Source organism: Mirounga leonina, unplaced genomic scaffold, assembly GCF_011800145.1.
Source record: "Mirounga leonina isolate KUSES-001 unplaced genomic scaffold, KU_Mleo_1.0 Mir_154, whole genome shotgun sequence".
Classification (NCBI taxonomy): domain Eukaryota; kingdom Metazoa; phylum Chordata; class Mammalia; order Carnivora; family Phocidae; genus Mirounga; species Mirounga leonina.
Window position 1 is genome coordinate 40,076,847 of NW_023270389.1, and position 15,953 is coordinate 40,092,799.

The following is a 15,953-nucleotide window of genomic DNA, read 5'->3' on the forward strand; positions in this document are numbered from 1 at the left end:
CATTATAGGGATGCCTGGGTGGCTCAGTCAGTTAGGCATCTGCCTTCAGCTCAGGTCATGATCCCTGGGTCCTGGGATCGAGTCCCAAATCGGGCTCCTAGCTTGGCAGGGAGCCTGCTTCTCCCTCTGCCTGCCAATCCCCCTGCTTATGCTTGCGTGCAGGCTCCCTCTCTGACAAATAAATAAATAAAACCTTAAAAAAAAAAAAAGACCAGCATTATATAGATTATAATTGAAAGTTAGATGTTGAAATCACTATACTGTATGTCTGAAATTAATATTACATTGTATTTTAACTAACTGGAATTTAAATAAAAACTTAAAAAAAAGGAATTAAATGTTGAGTATGTACAAATTCATTATAGCTCTCTTTTATATATTTTAAAACATTCTCAATAAAAGGTTTAGGTAAATATTCCCTCTTCTGAAATATCTACTTCATATTTTGCCTATTTTATATCTCCTATATATATATACAAGCAAGAATTTAAATTTCATCTTTCCCTATAATTGAAAGTAGATGGCACATCGGTTTTCTTGATTTTTAAAAATACAGCTCTAAAAATTGGTCTGTTGTCCCTAAGGTGCATGTATTTTTCCAATACTACAGGTTTCTACTCCTGGAGTCTCTAAAACATTTATCTTCCTTATAATTCGGGTCTGATATTATGGTGGACTTCAGTAAATACAAAAGAATAAGAATAATCATAACAAACTAATCAATTAAGCTAACTTCTTTTTTACCTCCGAACTTCAGGTTTCCATCACCTGAGATCTTCTCTTAGCATAGATCTAGATCCCTATAGCACAAACCTGGACAAACCAGTGCTATACAGACTAGTCTTACCCTCTGCAGGATCCCTAAGTCCTCTGTCGGCCATGTTTGTGTTCTAGCTCTTCAGACTTTGGGATACCTTTTGTTAGTGTCTGGTTTTTCTTGTGCAGATGTCTTGTTTTCTTCTTATCCCAAGTCCCAACAGACTCATGCTTCCCGACCCAGGAAACAAGGCATTTCTACAGTGACTAAAATAAAATGAAAAAAATTAAATGACTTTTTATTCATACATGGAAGAAATGCCAATTTCAGCTTTATTTATTCGATCTGTTTAGTTTGAGTAATAGTTCCCCTTTGAAACTTTTCTAGTGAAGGAGAAATGTTTTCTGGCGTTGGTGAGGATCTTCAAATCCTTGACTACAAACAGAAAAAAGCTTCAGATTATTAACTTTGCATGGATGCCATAATCTCTTAATACATTCCAGTGTGTTGAAAGGGGGATGGAAAAAGCTGAATGACCAGAATCTTAAAGAGAATCTCTTTGAAAATGGAATAAAAAGTGATTCTTAGAGTAGAAATTTAAGTCACTGCTCAGTTAATCACTGCATATTTCCTTTATGTCTTCAATTTCTGTCCCATATAAATCTCTCAGCAGCTTTCACTTATCATTACTAACAATGCACAGGGAGTACCCTACAAACTAAGGTAGCTGCCTTGATATCAGAAGTAGGAAATACACATCTGGAATTTTGTCACTGCCTTCTTAGTGATTCTCTCACAGTATTCTTTTTAGATCTCTTCAATGCTTTTCCATGTGGTGCCCAAAAAAGACTGATGTATAAATTATTATGAACTATATACAAAAGGAATCAAAATCAGAGGCAATTCATAATAAAATATTCTATCATTTTATAGTTAAATCACATTTTTTGTCAGGAACAATAATACCTGATTTTACTTAACTTTCCTTATCGTAAAAATGATTAAGAAGTGCTATGAGGATTAAATACAAAAGTATATGTGAAAGGGGTTTGGAAAGGGTTACATTTTTGATGGCCTAGTTGAGAGGCTAGCCAGTTAACTTTATGTCTTTTTCACAGCACTCTTCTGTAAAATTCAATTTTACAAGTTAAAAATTTTAATCCCAAATGCCTGGTATAATGCCTAGTGTAAAGTAGAACTCCCTATTTTAATTAAAAAGAATATGGGGCGCCTGGGTAGCTCAGTTGGTTAAGCGACTGCCTTCGGCTCAGGTCATGATCCTGGAGTCCCCATTGGGCTCCCTGCTCAGCAGGAAGCCTGCTTCTCCCTCTGACCCTCCCCCCTCTCATGCTCTATCTCATTCTCTCTCTCAAATAAATAAATAAAATCTTTTTTTTTTATTTTTTTATTTTTTTTAAGATTTTATTTATGTATTCATGAGAGACAGAGAGAGAGAGAGAGGCAGAGGGAGAAGCAGGCTCCCAAGGAGCAGGGAGCCCGATGCGGGACTCGATCCCAGGACGCTGGGATCATGACCTGAGCCGAAGGCAGACGCTTAACCATCTGAGCCACCCAGGCGCCCTAAATAAATAAAATCTTAAAAAAAAAAAAATGAATAAATCTATGAATGTATAGAGTAGTGCCAATTATAAATGTGAAGGGAAGGGAGGAGTTAGAGACAGGCCTCCTTTCTGCTGGTGTAAACATTCAGGAACATGTCTCAGATTTGAAGAGTTCCTGGTCACCCTTTTATCTTCTTCAATCTCCTGAGACTGGGCTTCCAACTCTCCTTTTCATTACCATCATATGTTGCAATGAGGGTTTCTCTCCTATCCTAGTTCATGATAGAAAATAAAAAGTCCCCAGTCTTTTTCAGATTTCTTAAAACACTTATTTCCTGCTAGCCCAAACCAAGAAAACAATGGGTAGAACTTTCTTATGCACCAGTGACAAAAATTTTAGAAAGCAAAGATGCTATTCATAATAACTATAAGGAATCTGATAATAAAAACTAAAAGATACCTGGTAATAAATCTAACAACAGATATGCAAGAACTTTAGAGTGGGATGAATTTTATGGTATGTAAATTACAACTCAATAAAGCTGTATTAAAAAAAATACATAGGAAGAAAAGCATAAAACTTTATTGAAGGACATAAAAAAGACCTAAGTAGAGAAATACATCATGTGCATAGACAGTAAGACTCTAAACCATTGATGCCAATTCTTTCCAAATCAATCTATAGATTCATTGTAAATTGAAACAAAAATTGCAAGGTAATTTTTGGATTGTTGTATGTTTCTTAGAGAATGGACAGCTGACTCTAAAATTCACACAGAGCAGTAAATGATTAAAAAGAGTTAAGATAATTCTGAAGGAAAAATAAAAAGATAATTCTGAGGGGGGGGCCTATCTTTGCCAGATATAGCAAGACTTATTATAAACTTACAGTAAATAAAAACGATAGGGCAATGGTACAAGAACAAAGAGAATATATAGAAGAGAGAGAAGGAAATACAGGCACACATACGTAAAGGAAACTGGGTAAGCGACAAGAGGGAAAGAATGAATTAATGAGTAGTTTGAGGACAAGTGACAATTTAAATGGGAAAAAAAAATTAGATTTCAACCTGTCACCCGACACAAAAATCAATTCCAGATTAAAGGCCTAAGTGTAAAGAGAAAAATTTTGAATTTTTAGAAGAAAATATTGAATATCTTTACAATCTCAAGGTTTTCTTAAACAAGATATAAAATACACAAACCATAAAGGGAAAATTTGACAAATTTGATCACATTTTAAATATTAATTTCTATACAAATCATCAAAATCAAAGTTAAAAGATAAATTCACTGACTAGAAAAATATCAGCAACACGTATAATCAGCAGGGGATTAATATCCAGAATACATAAAGACTCCTAAAAGACAGATAATGCTATGAAAAAATAAGTGGGCAAAAGAGTTGAACAGTTTTAATAAATTGTTAAAACAAAAGGAAACCTAACGTTCTAATGAATCACAAAGAAGAGTGGCCAAGGAAATGCAAGACAAATGAATGATGACATACAACAGTGTTTTACAACCATCTACTGGCAAAAATTTACAAGTCGGGCAATACCAGGTGTTGGTGAGAATTTGGATATACAGAGTTCTTAAATCCTACTGGCAATGAGGTAAACTGTTACTGCAACTTTGGAGAGCAATATGGCAATATATGGTAAAGTTAAGATGTGCATGTTCTACAAATAGTCAATTGCACTTTTAGATATATGCCTTAGAGAAACTTTCCCTCAAGTGCTCACCGATGTTCGTGGCAGCGTTGCTTAAAATGAGGAACAAATGAGAAAACCACCCATATGTCCATTAATAAGGAAGTGGATTTTAAAAAATTGTGGTATATTCTTAAAATGTAGTATTAGATATGGCAATTAAAACAAAAGGAACCATCACAGATCTTTCTATAATCTCACAAATGCTCAGTATATACCTTTCTTGTCAGGAGGCACACATTCCTGCAGCCCATTCCATTCAGGCCCTTTGTAACATATCACTGTTCATAGCTGAAATGGTATTCCCTCAAGGCTACAGGGAAGAAGTGGTATAAACACGGAGGTTCTTGACACATCCTCACAAGAAGTCACATGGTGGGGCAGCTGGGAGATCTTGAGGCCACTATTCCTGAAGCAGGTCAACCTTTTGAGCAGTGTCCAATCCATACGAGGAAATGTGTGCATTAGGAACCCCTGGACTGATTAATGGAAGTGAGGCAGAGCCTCATCCTGATGGAAAATGGGAACGCTGGAGACGTTTTGCAACTGTAGGAAAAACCGTTCCATAATCATGTCCAAAAAGATCCCTTTGATGGTATCTTTTGCAAAAAGGAACTGATGAAGACCCATGTGCTTCATATGGCACTGAAGATATTTACTTTCAGCAAACCCCTTACAAGTTTAATTGTGAAATGTTGGTTTTCAGTGCCCCATTTATGGAGATTAAGAATCATTTTGCCGGGTGCCTGGGTGGCTCAGTTGATTAAGCGACTGCCTTCGGCTCAGGTCATGATCCTGGAGTCCCGGGATCGAGTCCCGCATCGGGCTCCCTGCTCTGCGGGGAGTCTGCTCCTCCCTCTGACCCTCCCCCCTCTCATGTGCTCTCTGTCTCTCTCATTCTGTCTCAAATAAATAAATAAAATCTTAAAAAAAAAAAAAAAAAGAATCATTTTGCCACTTCAGGTAAAACAGCCTCATCACTACTGGCAGCTATTTGCACTTCCCTAGGACCCTGCAGCAAAACTTGTGTCATTTTAACAGTCTCTATATGAGGGCTTTAAGCAGGATAAAGCAATAAAGTTTTATTCTCCCTTTTCAGAGAATGCAACAGATGGTACTCTGAGGGATGCCTTCCTTCATCTCCACATCCTGGGACTTTTCTAAAGAGGGACACAAATTTGCCTGCCTACTTCCTCTGCCGATGTGATTACCTTGTGCTCTTCTAGGATGCATCCTTTCTGTTCCATCTCACTGTACCAATGGTAATGCTTTGACAACTTGGTATGTGTTCACTGACTGGTACGCTGCCAGACCTTTGCACGGCAGCAATACAACCAAGTTTAGCAGACCCCCAACATACAAAATGAAGTGTCATAAGGGAAACTCTACAAATTGGTGCATATTACATCTTTATGTACAAATGTTACTGATATGTTACTGAGCAATAACATTTCGAAAGCAGTCAATTCTCTTTTAGTGCTCTGTACCATTGTTTAAATACATGTAAAATAAAAAAATCAAACACATGAGCAGAAAGGATACACATCAACTTCCATTTGGTGCTTGCTTCTGCTGATGGAAGGACAGGAAGAGGATGAGGACAAGAATGGGTTCCAACTCTGTCAAGTATCTTAAAAAAAAAAAAAAACTGAGGCAAATGTAGCAAAACGTTAATATATTTTAGATCTGGGTACCTGGTGAATGTTATTCTCTGGACTTTTCTATATGTTTGATGTAGTTAATACTTTTTTAAATGAGTAATAAAAGGTATCAGCCTCTGTGAGGGAAAGTAAGAATCAAAAGGCAAGGGCCTGTAATGCTAACTCTTTGAGCTCACAAGCAATGCATTTCTGTTCCAGGGGCACACTCCAACCACAGTCTCCCATGCATTTTGTCACAACCAGCTGGGAAGAGGCAGGACACGAAAAAGCTGTCCCTGAGAACAAAATCAGGGCTGGGAGAACAGCAGGACTTCACCCAACCTCTGCTCATCCTGAAAACCTCTGGTCTCACCATGGGGACCAGGTAGGAGGGAGGGAGGAGACGGAGACCCAGAGGAGACCTGGGGAAGAGAGAAGGGGCAGGTATCAGGAAGCACTGGAATCTGCAACACTAAGTGATCATTTTTTTTAAGGATTTTATTTATTTATTTATTTTAGAAAGAGGGAGAGCAAGAGTGAGCATGAGTGAGCATAAGCGGGGGAGGGAGAGAGAGAATCCCAACGTGGGGCTCGATCTCACGACTCTGAGATCGTGACCTGAGCCAAAACCAAGAGTCAGACGCTGAACCAACTGAGCCATCCACGCGCCCCTAAGTGGTGAATTTAAAAAAGAGAGAGAGGGAGGGAGGGATTCAGAAGTTTAGCAGCTAAGGACAAAAGAGACGTCAATCCAAGATGGTAATTTAGATATAAATGCCATCATGACAAATGTATGGCAGTTAGAGCCCAGTAAGTACATATATCTTTTTTCTATTTTTAAACACTTTTATTTTAGTGAATGGTGTCAATTTAGGCTCTAGGGATAAAAAGCAGGTATCCTGGCCCTCAAGCAATTTATAATTCTGCTGTAGAGACAACATACAAAACATACACAACAAAAATAATAGGTAACATTTATTGCCTTGTTTATGCCAAGCAGCATCCAAAGCACTTTATGTATTAACTCATTTAATCTTCACAATCGTCTTATGTCTGAACCATTAATATTCTTACTATTTTACAGACAAGGAAACTGACATACACAAGAGGTTAAGAACCTTACTCAAAAACACACTACCAGTAAAGGTAGAGTCGGGATTGGAACTCAATCTGACTGTGGGACCCAAGCTTTTAACCCTGACACTAAAAAAAACAAAAACAAAAAACAAACAAAAAAACCACCTATAGTAAACATACTGCAAAGCGACCTGTATGTAGTTTTCAATTGTGACTCTAGCACATATGACCTGGTTGAATCTACACATAACCTAACCTTCAACTTTTCTCAAACTGCTTATTTTGGTGTTGTGGAAAGTCTCAGGTGAGATAGTAAATCACACAGCAATTACACCTACCACCATTATGACTGTAAATGGGCCTAAAAAATGTGACAAGGAACTGCTTGGGGTCATGCAACCCTGTAGATTTCTTAATCTTTACACCTAAGACCATTTGGCTCAACTCAACTACAGATTCAACCTCAGTACCAAGATTAATCTGGTCCTTCATTGGAAGGGACTTAAGTTTAAGTTTTCGATAATTCAGCATCAAGCTCTAACAACTGGCTTTAATCCCCTAAAACTAAAACTCTTATTCCTAGTTCTAACTTCTGCCTCGTTCTCCTGTACCTTTTCTAGTCCTAAAGACTTAATATGTGCCATATGATTGGCATATGTTATCACATTCAAACCCCACACAGGATGAGGTAGGTTATTACTGCACTACCTTTGTGACAGATAAAGAAACTGGATAGAGAGAGGTTAAAATGCCCAAAGTCATCTAATAGTACCAGAATTTGAAGACAAACACAGGTCAGCTGGCTGCAAAGCCATTATTTTTCCTGTACACTAAGCAGTTTCCAAGCTGTGTTCTCAGGATTCCATGGAGAATCCAGGGCTGTCAGGGAAGACTGAAGAAACAGAAGGGGTATGGCTCATCTCACTCTTACAGATAAGTGTATCATGCTGATTGCCACATAACTCCTTGGATTCCATGGAATTCTTTTATGCCTGCCTGCTTGCCTGGGCTTGTTTCTCCTCCTATCACTTAGAGATGAATCCTAACTCAGTCACCCCCAACCCAGGAGAGCCTCCTCTTTAGCAGATTACTTCCTTCCCAGGCTACCCCAGCATGTGTCTCTTAACCTTCTACTCCCAAGTCTGCCATAAAATAACTGGAAGTAGTTTTAATAATCATTTTAAAAATGGCCACCAATATATATAATAGTATCAACTCTGCCACAGTATAAAGATGATTAATATGGCTCACACAATCTAAAGTAGGGGATAACCCTCCAGATCATTTGTTGTGAGACTTAAATTTTAGGAATATATTTATACTTTATAATTCACTATTCATAATTATGAATTGGAGCATTCTAGAATATTTAAACCAAGTAAAATCATATTAAGAAGACTTAAGCTGAAGAGCTACAAAGTTCTCTAAATTTTCTTCTTTGCTCAATTTTATGAACTCTGCCACATGTTATTTCTGAGAGCTGACCATGTAACAGGTATGTGATAATATAACCATGTCTGAAGGCAAAGTATTCTTAATATAATACTTTAGTATTTTTGATTCCTTTCTCCTGCCCATATACTCACAAAGCTTATAATGACACCACACAGAACTACAACAGTCCTGATTTTTTTAATGAGAAAAATGTGACTGAGTTATAATCTGAAATATCCACAGTGACCTACCTGCAGTCTGACATGAAACCTCTTTATATGGCACTAGCAAAGTAAATAACTATCACTACCTTGCGGTATTATGACTACTCAGTTCCCATCCTTTGAAGCCAGGTAATTAAACACCATGGAGGTGCTGCTATTGTACTTCTCAAAGTATCCACAGAGCACCTGCGTTAAGAATCTCCTGCACCACTACTTAGAAATGCAGATTCCCGGGGCCTGTGAGCAACCTAAGGAATCAAAATTTCTCTAAGATCAAGAAATGCGCATGTTCCAACAAGCTCATCCAGGTACTGATTTGGAAATCAACAGTACAAATCCATTTACTTTTTCTTAACTATTTAAAGGAGAAACTGGTTAAAACAATCTTTGGTTAAAACATTTTGCTGATACTTAAAATTGCATGTATGTAGAGCGTTTGTCAGTATGTGTTTGAAAAAATTTAGGGACCAATAACAGTGATCAAAAGCAATATAGCTCTAAGTAAATTTTCACTTTGTAGAAAGAGCTTTAGGACAGTAAAGGGAGTTCTTAACCAAGGGTCAATGATAAACTAACTAGTCTTCACTCAATTTAGCAGTCCACACAGTTTATTCAGCAATGTAACAGGAGAGAACTTCCATTGTGACAGACATAAGGCAGACACAGGGTAGATCTCTGGGGTACATCCTTTATACAGACGAACAAATAACTTTAGGTTTCACAACATGTGGCCACAAGGCATGATTTGTTGCACACCAACAGCTATTCATTCCTCCCTTCTCCCTTCCAAAAAGAGCCATGATTTTATTAGGGAGACAATGGGCCCTACCCAGGCACTGCTAACCCCCTTCCCCTTTGCTGGGCTTCCCAGGCTTGTGAACCAGTACCTTCTGAGATATAAGAAGAAATCTGGGAGGGACTTTTGAGAAAGACTTTTTTCCCAAATAAAAGACACAGACTTGAAAGGAAAAAGCTTTTGCTTCGTATTTCCAGCCTTTGATTGGGAATGAAATATCTGGAACAGTAACAGCCACACTATACTCACTGAAGAAGCAACTATGAGGACAAAAAGCCACCACGATAAGGATCCCAGTGGGAAGAACAGAAAGAGCCTGGGACCTTAGGAACATTGTCCAGCTGCTACACAAGCACTGGATTATCTAGTATCTTAAGTGGAATTTAAAAATTGTGCAATGGCCTCTGAGATGTTTTCAGATTTTTCTAAGTTTCTCCTATACTCTAGTTCCATGATTCTCATCAACAGGTGAAGGCCAGAATGTGGTCAATGTCCAGCAAGACACTGTTAGTTCTCAGAAAGATGCTTCCGCATAGTGTCTATGGAGTCAAGCTTGGTAACTCCTTTTGTCACCTATCTCATAGTATAAGTACTTTTCCATTTCCAGAGGAGGACATTCGAAGTTCAGTCACCACAAAAACAGGACAGCCTTTGCTATGTAGAGTCAAGTAAAGATAGTGGCATTTCTGCATGTTTGTGTGTATCCTGTGTAGATATTACCACTGGTTAACGTGTAAGAGGTGGAATGGAGAACAATGCAGTTTCTTACTAAACTATCTAGCTGTTTTACTGGAATAATCTATAATCCAGCTACAAAGATGCTTTCCCACAAAAGTTATCACTAAAAGTATCATTATGGTACACAGAGTACAGGGCCTCTCCTCCAGGACTATCCTGTCATACATCCGTAATAAGGCTGTGGAGCTTCTTAGGATGGGTAAGCTAATTCCAAAACATAGGGCACGTAGATTAGACTGGTTCTAGATGAATAGTCTGACTGGAATTATGATTAAATTCATGCTGAACAAAGTATGTGTAGCCGATGGGAGCAGATCCAACAATTGAAGCAATTCCCCAAGGTAGTGACAGTCCAGATCAGATTTAGAAAGGATTCATTTTCCCAATCTTCCTTGAGCTACTAGTATAAACTCTAGAGTCTCCCTAATTTTGACTGCTTAAGAAGTTACTTGTTTTGGCCAAGTTTTTTGTTCAAGGTTTTGTCTGTTCTGGTCAAGATTAACTGCAATGCAGGGTTAAAGCCAGCTACTCTAGAGTCGTGTATCCTTTTTCTAACCAGTGGAGGACCCAGAAGAAACGGGTGGCAAGCTTTTTCAAAGGTCCATCTAGTAAGATTTTGGGGCGCCCACTCAAGTGGGAAAGACCAAGGAAGAACAAGGCTTCTATTAGCAGGATTATCAGGGTAACACTCAGGGCAATAATCCGCTCTGTTAATACGGTCTAAGAATACTTGGTAACACTCATTTTCAACAAGTTCAGTTTGGTACAACCAATGGCCTAGTTCTAAACTAGGGAACCACTGCTGTCCACAGTCCGGGCAATGTGAATTATCTGAGAACATCTGGGCTTAGAGAAATAACACAGAAAGCAATGTAACAGTAAAAGGCAACAATGACAAAGAGAGATACCCAAATAACCAGTCCTATTACAGGTCTGGTTTAGCAATTTCTCAGTCCAACCAACAATACTTGGCGACCAGAGTTAAATTTGGCTTGCACCTCCGTGCAATTCTTCAAGATGTCGTTGTCTATTTTTCACTCAATTGCAACTCAGTCTCTGAACTCAGGGACCAATCCAGTCTATAATGTTATCAGTCACTCACTAGCAGCACAGATCTCAGAATAGCTCCTTCAAATCCCAGCTTCTCAAGAAAAGATAGGGCTCTAGTCTAAATTGGTTATTTTTCTTGTGTGTTATCAGCTGGTGGTGTCATGCAGAGGCACGTGGCTTACTCTGCTTTGCTGGTAAGTTATTATGTCTGCTTGGTGAAACAAAGGAGCTGACAGGTCCAACTGGGTCTTTTGTGGGCGCTGGCACTCGCCGTTGTAATACACGTACCCAAGTCTTAAGGCCTTGGCACTTTACAATGATGTAGGGGGTCAGGAAAACCTAGTAGAGTCCTCTTGAGCGTGGATCCAATGAAGTCTTTCTTGGGAGGACCTTAATCAAGACCCAGTCACAGAGAAGTAGTCGATGCTGAGTTGGTTGAAGCGTCTGGGAATGCTTCACACACCTGTAAATGATAAAACTTCAGACGACTCATATAGGCTTTGAGTTGCTCACAATATTAGAAACATGCACTTGGAAATCATTTGGGCCAGTCAAGGTGGATGAAAATGGTCTTGTGGGTCTCTTTATGACAATTTCATAGGGGATCACACCAATTTATCCATTGGGAGCTATTCTTATGCTTATTTTGGGCACTAGGAAGGGTTTTGGTTCACTTAAGATTCGTACTAGCTTAGGACGCCTGGTTGGCTCAGTCAGTTAAGCCTCTGCCTTCAGCTCAGATCTTGATCCCAGGGTCCTGGGATCGAGCCCCACGTCGGAAACCCTGCTCAGCGGAGAATCTGCTTCTCCCTCTCCCTGCTGATGTATGTGTGCACTCTCTCTCTCTGTCTCTCTCTCTCCCCCTCTCAAATAAATAAAATCTTTAAAAAAATTTTTGTACTAGCTTAATGTTTTTAGGATTGTTTCTTTTTTCTAACTCCTTCTGCACTCTAGTAATAGTAAAGTCTGTATCATCATGTTTAATCTAGTAAAACTCTGAGATTTCTTGTGTATCTTTTCTGTGAAATGGGTACCATATATGGTATTCCTGTAATGTGTGGGATAACATTAACAATGGTGACAGCTTTTCTGTAACAGACTTTAATCCATCCAGGAAAAGGGATTACAAAATCATCAGGAAATCTTAATAGCTAACTCTAGGAAGTTGGGAGGAAATCCTTTTGAAGGCTGAAAAAGAAACCAAGAGGGGCATATCTCATTACCCACATCTATCTTTATAGGTTTATGCACATTACATATTTAAGAAAGCAAGTAAGGTACAGTCTTGAGCAATAGCTCTGAGCAATTCTTGGAAAATATTTAGAAATCAGCTGGAATTTGCAGATACTATCACTTTTATAATCCTTCACGACACTAAATATAACAAGTAAAAAAGGTGGGGTCCTAGGATGTATGAACAACTACATAGCCACCGAGGAAGTGCTACATATTAGAATACGACATATACCTTGCTTTTCTCCAGTGTTCTCTTTGTGAAATCTGAGGCTTGATCCTGTGAGAGCACGTAGAAACACTGGGGAAGGCGTGAGTGCTAGAACTGTATAAAGATTTGGCCTGAAAAGCAGAGGAGTGACAGCCTTAGTTGTGGTCAGACAAAGCATTTTCCTTATAGACTGTCAACAGCAGCTGTGATTCTCAGATTTTAAAATGGCAAGTTTAAAAGGCAACCGAAGAGTCTCTGACAGTGCTGCCAACACAGGGCTCCTATTCTGATGAGAGCCCAGGATGAGGGGAGACAGGTCAGTGAAGGTACACTGAAGTATTTTTTGAGGTTAGATAACACTGTATGGGTGTGGGCTACCAACTCAGCTCCTCAGGCGAAGTTAACAGAAGGTATGGCAGGGTTCCTGACTCAGTAACCTTTGTAGTGACAATACAGGGCATAACAGATTTCCCTGAGGGTCTACTGACAAGAGCCACCACAAAAGTTTCCGTTGTTGAATTAGGAAATCTTGCATGTTTAGTACATGGAACAGATAATGAATAAAACCCACACAACCATGGGGTTCAACATAAAAGTTAATAGTAAAGTTATACGGCTAAGTTTAACATTGAAGAGATAAAGAATTTGGGGTTTTTAGAGTGAAAAGGAGATATGCAATTGAAATCACAACAAGATACTATTTCACGTCCACCACACTGGCAAAAATTAACAAGTTTGACAACTGGGGTTGTATATACTCTAGGCAAAACCACCCCACCACCCCCAGGCAGTGTCAGAGCCCTAAAGCTCCAAATACTCAGAATAACTCCACCCTCCCCCAACCTTCATTTCTCCAACTTCAACAGTCAAAAAAGCATTAGAGCTCCAAGTATTCCTGAATTAAGAGAACTTTAGTGTTCCTTATGTTTCTGACAAGACAGCCCCTCCCCTGGTCCTCTAAACCACCATGGGCAAGAATCAAAAGGGGACCCCAAAGCACTAAGTGCTCAGAATAAGATTACTTATCCACCAGCCTCCTCGCTCACTCCTTAGCCTTACCATTAATAAATGAGTAAAGAGGGCCTCCTGAAAATGCTCCCAGCATGATTCTCAAACTTCACTGCCCCCCTGCCCCACTCATAGCTTCACTACCATTTTGGCTTGAAAGAATCAGGACCGACCAATCTCATCAGACCTGTAGCTCTGTTTATGGTGACCACTAAACGAAGCCCAGGGCTTCCTGGTTGTACTTCATCGCCTTAATCTCTAATCCCCATATGGATCCAACAGCAGCCAAGATAACATCCCCTTCTTGCTTTACATTTTCCATTTTGATATATTAAATATTCTAGCTATCTGTTTCTATAAAAATATACACTCCTTGAGAACAAGGTTTTTTGTCTTTATTTACTGCTGTACATGCCCAATAAACAAAAGAACAAAAAAGTAATTTGAATCCTTATACCATAGAAGCATAAGTTAGTACAACCACTTTTGGAATTAATTTGGCATTACCTAGTAAAGCTGAAGATATGCGTTTCCTACAACTTGGTAATTCCACTCTTAAGTATATACCCTAGAAAATTTGCACATTTGTGCTTAAACACATGAATGAAAATATTCATGGTAGTACTGCGTGCAATAACCAAACAGGAAAAATGGCCACGAACAGTAAAATGGATAAATAAATCGAGGTACAGGCATACCTCGTTTTATTGCACTTTCCTTTACTATGCTTCTCAGATACTGCATTTTTAAAAACTGAAGGCTTGTGGCAACCCTGCATCAAGCAAGTCTGTCGGCACCATTTTCCCAACAGCATTTGCTCGCTTTGTATCTCTGTGTTACATTTTGGAAATTCTCACAGTATTTCAAACTTTGCCATTATTAATTATATTTGCCATGGTAATCTATGATCAGTGATCTTTGATGTCACGACTGTTACTGTTTTAGGGTGTCTGCGACCATGCCCATGTAAGACAGTGAGAACTTGATGAATGTTGTGTGTGTTCTGACTGCCCCACTGACTAGCTGTTCCTCCGTCTCTTGCCCTCTCCCCGGGCCTCCCTATTCGGAGACACAACAATATTGAAATTAGGCCAATTAATAACCCCATGATGGCCCCGAAATGTTCAAGTGAGAGGAAGGGCTGCACGCCTCTCACTTTAAATCAAAAGCTAGAAATGATTACACATAGTGCGAAAGGCATGTCCAAAGCTGACAGGCTGAAAACAAGGCCTCTTACACCGAACAGCTGAGTTGTGAATGTGAAGGAAAAGTTCTTGAGGGAAATTAAAAGTGCTGCTCCAGTGAACACACAAATGATAAAAAGTGAAACAGCCTTACTGCTGATACGGAGAAAGTTTAAATGGTCTGGAATGAAGATCAAACCAGCCACAACATTCCCTTAAGCCTAAGCCTAATCCAGAGCAAAATCCTCACTCTCTTGAATTCTCTGCAGTCTGAGAGACGTGAGGAAGCAGCAGAAGTCTGAAGCCAGCAGAGGTTGGTTCATGAGGTTAAAGAAAGAAGCCGTCTCCATAACATAACAGTGCAAGGTGAAGCAGCAAGTGCTGATGGAGAAGCTGCGGCAAGTCATCCAGAAGATCTAGCTAACTTCCTTAATGAAGGTGGTTACACGAACAGCAGATTTGCAATGTAGATTAAAGCAGCCTTCTATTGGAAGAAGATGCCATCTGGGACTTTGAGCTAGAGAGGAGAAATCAATGCCTGGCTTCAAAGGACAGGCCGACTGTTGTTAGAGGTTGAAGTTGAAGCCATTGTACCCTGACCATTCCAAAAATCCTAGGGTCCTTACGAATGATGCTAAATCTACTCTGCCTGTGCTCTCTAAATGGAAAAACAAACCCTGAATGACAGCACATCTGTTTACAACATGGTTTACTGAATATTTTAAGCCCACTGTTGAGACCTATTGCTCAAAAAGAGATTTCTTTCAGAATACTACTGCTCACTGACAATGCACCTGGTCACCCAAGGGCTCTGAGGAAGATGTACAATGAGATTAATGTTGCTTTTGTGTCTGCTAACACAATGCTCATTCTGCAGCCCACGAATCAAGGAGTAGTTTAGACTTTCAAGTCTTATTATTTCAGAAATATGGCTATGACTGCCATAGAGAATGATTCCTCTGATGGATCTGGGCTAAGTAAATTGAAACCTTTCCGGAAATGATTCACCATTTTAGATGCTATTAAGAACATTCCTGATTCACGGGGAAAGGCCGAAATCAACATTAACAGGATTCTGGAAGAAACGGATTCCAATCTTTATAGATGACTGAGGGGTTTCAAGACTTCAGTGGAGCAAGTAACTGCCGATGTGGTGGAAATCGCCAGAGAACTAGAATTAGGAGTCAAATCTGAAGATTTGAGTGAATTGCTGTAATCTCATAATAAAACCTAAATGATGTGGAACTGGTTCTTTTGGATGAGCACAGAAAGTAGTTTCTTGAGATGGAATTTATTCCTGGTGAAGACGCTGTGGAGACTGTTGAAA

General features: G+C 39.3%; 2 protein-coding genes across 2 annotated transcripts in view; both read right to left on the bottom strand.

Annotated features, from left to right (window-relative positions):
- LOC118014338 (torsin-1A-interacting protein 2-like) overlaps positions 1-11,367 on the bottom strand; it is a gene marked incomplete in the record, with an annotated part of 20,575 nt that extends 9,208 nt beyond the window's left edge. The window contains 2 exon segments of the mRNA XM_035010553.1: positions 848-1,023; positions 11,279-11,367. Coding sequence (XP_034866444.1) covers positions 848-881 — 34 coding nt within the window.
- Positions 9,356-11,285, bottom strand: LOC118014339 (torsin-1A-interacting protein 2). Its single transcript, XM_035010554.1, has one exon. The coding sequence runs from the start codon at positions 10,779-10,781 to the stop codon at positions 10,386-10,388; it is 396 nt and encodes a 131-aa protein (XP_034866445.1). The 5' UTR covers positions 10,782-11,285; the 3' UTR covers positions 9,356-10,385.
- Positions 11,368-15,953: the final 4,586 nt, after the last annotated feature.